General features: G+C 42.1%; 1 protein-coding gene across 1 annotated transcript; it reads right to left on the bottom strand.

The window, feature by feature from the left end:
* Nucleotides 1–767: 767 nt before the first annotated feature.
* ckap4 (cytoskeleton associated protein 4) lies at nt 768–5476 on the bottom strand. The gene is made up of 2 exons (XM_050036587.1): nt 5043–5476; nt 768–2237 (listed from the first exon to the last, which is right to left on the bottom strand). Exons 1-2 carry the CDS (start codon nt 5358–5360, stop codon nt 1038–1040), a joined length of 1518 nt encoding a protein of 505 aa, XP_049892544.1. The 5' UTR covers nt 5361–5476; the 3' UTR covers nt 768–1037.

Raw genomic sequence — 5476 nt, 5'->3', positions numbered from 1 at the left:
GATGGATTATCTCGGCAAAGGAGAAGTGCTCACTAACACAGATTTAGACAGATTTGTGAACAATATTTGAGGGGAAATGGTCTTTTGTGTATGTAGAAAAAGTTTTAGATCTTTGAGTTCAGCTCATGAAAAATGGGAGCAAAAACAAAAGTGTTGCGTTTATATTTTTGTTCAGTGTATATTGTACGTTTTCACTTTTACCCCATTACGATATTTCAAGATTTGACTTTTTTTTTTCTTTTTCTTTTTTACCAAAACTATGTAATAAGAGCAGTTCTTTGCATCTGCCAGCCCTTCTCCATTTCTTCAAGGTTTCATTAGCATCCAAACGCCTTCCAGCAAAACACAACTACAGCCTCAGGTGTTCAACAAGTAATTGCATTCCTGCAGAACATCTGGAAGAGACTCAAAAGTAAACATCAAAAGAGGGAAATTACAGGTTATCTGTCACTGCTGTGTGTATTTGTAAGAGCTCATCTCTCTACAAAGACTGAGTTTTACATGTCCTGTCACTGATTGTAAATAATGTGGTGCTGCTTAATGAAATGAGCTTCATGTGAAATTTACTCGATACATTCTGAATTATTTGGTGTATTCGAATTATGAGATGGAGATGGAATTTCTGTTTGGGGTTTAATGGGATTTTAGCCACCCTGGGGTAAATTACGCCTATGAATGTGTGTACATTTTCATTCCCACCCACACAATAAAAGCAGCTAAAGCAAAGCAACAAATCAAAGTCACACCATGAAATAATCCGTCACAGCTTTAGGTCAACAAGAGTTTTTATTCTTGTAAAAAACAAACGTACTGAGTAAACAAATAAATGCTCAAAAGAGCTCATTATTGCATTTGTTGGTTTTAACAAACAACCTTGGCACAGAAAACTGAACAAAACAAATATTAGAAAAAAGAACTACAGTGCAGAATGAGTGTGGATTTTAATTCACAGATCAGCAGTACAGCCCTGCCCCGTCTCTCCTGATCTAACGCCTCACGTCGGCTACTTTTCTACTAAAATGTGCAACATCATGACATCAACCAAATATGAGGCCCTCCTCTATCCGTTCTAACCTCCTCACAGCTTTCTGCAGAGCAGCTATAGCCTGGTCGTGGCCTTCTAGCTTAGCTGCTTTGCTCTCCAGCTCAGCTACCATGCTTTTTATGCTCTGTATCTGCTCTGGTTTCATGTTGCTGCTGCTTTCCTCCAGAGTGACGAGCCTCTTCTCCAAGTCCACCACCTGCTGACCCAGGCTGGAGTCCTTCGACAACAGCTTGGTCTGGCCGCCACTCAGAGCGGCCATGTTGGACTGGAGCTCCCCAAAACTGCTCTTCAGTGCCTCCATCTCCTGCTCCAAGCCGGTTTTGACTTTCTCCACGGCCTGACCCTGCGCAGACAGGGTGCTTTCATGGGTGTCGTATTTGGCGAATAGTGACTCCACTTTGGAGGTGATGTCTGATACTGATGCTGACAGTGAATCTCCGCTCTCCTCCGTGGTTTTAACTCTGGCTTCCAGCTCGTCTGATTTTTTCAGGGCCTGGGCGGCTACTGCATTCACCTGCTTCTCTACGTCACGGACAGCATCAGTGGTCTGCTCCACGCTGCTCTCCAGTGTCATGCTTTTGTCCTTGAGGGCCTGGACATCAGCCTCTGCTGTAGACAGCGCCTGCCTCAGACTCCCGACATTCTCTTGCACTACTGACCTCATTGTTTCAACTTCCTGTGACAGTGAGGCAACTTCCTGGTTTCGCGTCTGGAGCTCTGACCTCACAGCGCCTACCTGCTCCCTAAATGAATCAGCTGAGGCATCAGCAGCCTGTTTGGATGTTTTGATTTCAGCCACAGCATCGACAATAGCGGAGAGCTCCTCTTTGATGCGCGCAGGGTCCTCCATGTCACCCAGGCGGGACTTGAGATCAGCCAGCTGGCTCTGAGCTTCACCCTGAGCTTCAGTGAACTCCGCCACGCTGGCTTTGATGGACTGACTGACCTCAGCCAGACGCTCCTCCACAGTCTTCTCCAGAGAGGAGAAGTCCCTCTCTCGGGCCTCCTTCACCTCATTAATGCCCTCTGAAAGGTCCCTGAGTAGATCGTTCTGGAGCTTCTGAAGGGCTTCCTCCACCCTCCTCGTTTCCACCTCGCCCCTCTTCATCCTGCTGACGGCGCCCTCCAGCTCCACCCGTGTGATGCCCAGTGATGACTCCAGCCCGTCCACGACACTCCTCAGAGACTCCACCTGTGCAACAAGACAGGAAAACATACAGCATTAGTGTGCAACGTCATCCATGTTATGACATCCATATTTAACACTAATACATTATAATGCACTCCAGGGGCGGAGCCAGATCTTTTTCCAGATAACGGCAGCTACATGCACTATTTTACAAGCAATTAAAAAATGAATTAAAAGATGAATCCATGCCATAATAATCTGGGCTGCTGTAACTGAAAATTACAGATCCCCACCAAGCTTCTGAGTGAATCGAATTGTCCCAGTTGTAACGGTGTGGGCTCAGTCAAACAACAGACACACCCTTTTACTGATGAAGACCATGCGATGTGGTTGAAAGCTCAGGAAAAATGCTTGCAAGTGGACCTCAACTCAACAATATGTCATATGACTACTATAACTACTATTCCTAAGGTCAAGCATGAACTTCCACTGTCCTTTCAATTTTGCTATTTGCCTTTAAACTTTCAAATATTACACCTACTGAATATGCTAAAGGGTATAGTTTGCATGCCCTTTGGAACCTCACAAAATTGGCTTGATTTCTTTTAAAAACATGGGAAGAAGGCAGTGAGCGATGAAAGTAGAAGAAAGAAAGAAAGAATTAGCAAAAAAGAGGAAATAGAAACAAGAAAATTAGTAAAAATAATTATAAAAATGTATATTAATAATAAGAATAAGAAATTCTGTTACATCATTTAAAAAAATACTACTACTACTACTTATAATAATAATTAGAAATAGTTTTTTTGTCTAGCTTTTTTCTAAATCTATTTTTTTTTGTTGCAATTTATGGATAGTTTCTTATAAAGTTGCTTGTCGCCTTTTTGTCCCATGTTTTTGAAAGACATCGCACCACTTTGCTCACATACTCAACATACAGAGAGTTAAAATATATTTTGCTGCATAGTCAATAAATGTGATATTTGAAAGTGTATGGACAAATTCCATGAGCATAGAAGTCAATTTCTGACCGTAGAAACAGGGTGGCAAAAGTATTGTTGAAGTAAAAAAGTGTAGCTGGTTCAGATGAGTTTTATTCACTGCGTAGAGACAGAGCTTCACAACAAGGGTGTTGAATTTTATCTGAATCTTAATTATCTCTGGACAGGATAATTAACAATATAAATCTTATCAATCTCGGCGCCGTAATCCCTTGAGCACCTCAAGGACTGTTTTCCTGCATGAGTATCTAAAACATTTACAAACGTGGCCTATTAAACAATGTTAAACAGTTAATAACTTCATCAAAAGAGCAGGAAGGACAATAATACATTAGGATGAAACTAAAACTGTAAGGTAAAACATTTCTTGTACAGTGTCTTTACTAAAGGTCCACTTACTAGCTTTTTCTGTATTTGAAAAGAGTAATGTTGTACTTTTCTGGTGGGGAAAAAATAAATGATACACTTTTATTATGGTTGTGGTGTGTGAACCTTGGCAAATATTTACAATGCAATTATCACTCCTCTGTGTCACTATTACGTGTACTTTTGGGTACAAAGGAGCTCCCACCCAAAGTAGACGAACGCAACAAACATGTTTCACCAGTATATTTGCATAGGTACAGTTGTGTCATCACAATAGGAACATAAGTGGGGGTAAATATGTGTAAAACGCCAGCAGCAGCAGCACATCCTGAGTACAGATCAAACTGGTTATTTATACACAGTTATATCCAGGAAGTGAGGAGAGAATGAATAAAACAAGAGCGGACTCAGTTATAACAGCTGGTAGATACTCAAGTTTGCACGCAATGACACTGAACATGGGCTCTTTTTTATTCCTGCAAAAAGGAATAAAAAATTATTTCACTTTACTCAGGGCATACATGACTCAACAATGGACATAAAGTAACCAATCCCATTCTTCTTATTGGCATTATGCAACACACCTGAACACAACACAGATGGTAGAAGCTTGACCTCTTGGGAATTGTAGTTTTTGCTGTAAGTACTGAAGCATACAATAGAAGCTTAAATCCAAAGTGAGAAAAAAGGTGTTGGAACACATTGAATACAGAAAAACTAACCAGGAAACACCTTATAATTGCACCATACCCTGAAGAGACATCCCCAAATCTATACGAAAAACAAACATCTCACCTCTTTTTGTATTTTATGGCTTTGTATGGCTTCCATTTTTATGCTTCACACTACTCCATTCAGTACTTAAAAGACTACAATTCCCAAGATGGCAAGCTTATACCACCAATATTGTGCATAGGTGTTGCATATTGCCAGTGATTTGATTAGGATTGGTTCCTAGATTGGTTAGAGTCTGATAGACTGAGAGCTCAGAATAAAGAGAAGCACTTCATAGATGTAAGTGTGTGGAAGTATTTTCATTGATGCTCCCAGCACCTTTATTGCCAAGGTGGAGCTGCATATTTCTGTTCTGTAAAACAAAGGGAGTGTGCCCTTTTCCCTAAAGTGAGCTCATCCTTATCTTAATGGTGCAGTTTAACAACCAGCAACGGCTTTTATCTGTCGTTCCCGCACAAAACTAAACATTTAAAACATAAAATAGTGCAGAAATACTTGTTTATTGTAAGGTTATAAACTTTTATTTGGAGTTATGGAAGGTTTGCTGAATGAAAGGTCACTTAATGCATCACCAAACCTACCCAACCCCCATCAGTACATCCAGTACAACAACTGTATGCAAGGTTATGTAATGTCTAACAAAAACAATGATATGCATTGACTGTGTATAGTTTGTATTACACTGTGAGTCGTGAAAAAGTTTGGGAATGTCACCCACACTCATTTTGATGCGACTCCCCATTGATTCATATCATTTTCCACCTACCTGTTGAACGACACTCTCCATTTTCACGCTCAGCTCTGCGCTCTGCCGTGCGCTCTCCTCATGCCTGGAGCTCGTCTCTCGAATTTCCTCCACAACTTGCTGTAAATGAAAAGCCCCAAACCCAGCGGCGCCTATTAACGCGATGTAAAACACGGCGGTGGCGACGAGCCCGAGGCAGCTCCCTGATCGTGGCCCCTGAGGTGCGGGGCCACTCACCCCGTTACTGGTGCTCTTCTGGCTTTTCTTCGACGCATCCTCCTGGCTGGATGCGGCGCTCTTCTCGCTGGAGTTGCTCTTGTGTCGGTTTTTCGCAGTCATGGTCAGTGGGAGCTCGCAGTGTGTGTGTATGGTGTGAGAGCTGCTGGGGTTTGCAGTCGTGGATGGAGAGGGTTTCCAGTCCAGGCCCACTGGCTGGACCAGCAGCGTATCAGTGA

The sequence above is a fragment of the Epinephelus moara genome, chromosome 23 (assembly GCF_006386435.1).
Source record: "Epinephelus moara isolate mb chromosome 23, YSFRI_EMoa_1.0, whole genome shotgun sequence".
Lineage (NCBI taxonomy): Eukaryota > Metazoa > Chordata > Actinopteri > Perciformes > Serranidae > Epinephelus > Epinephelus moara.
Note: the sequence above shows the minus strand (reverse complement) of the source record. Positions and strands in the feature narration are given on the sequence as shown.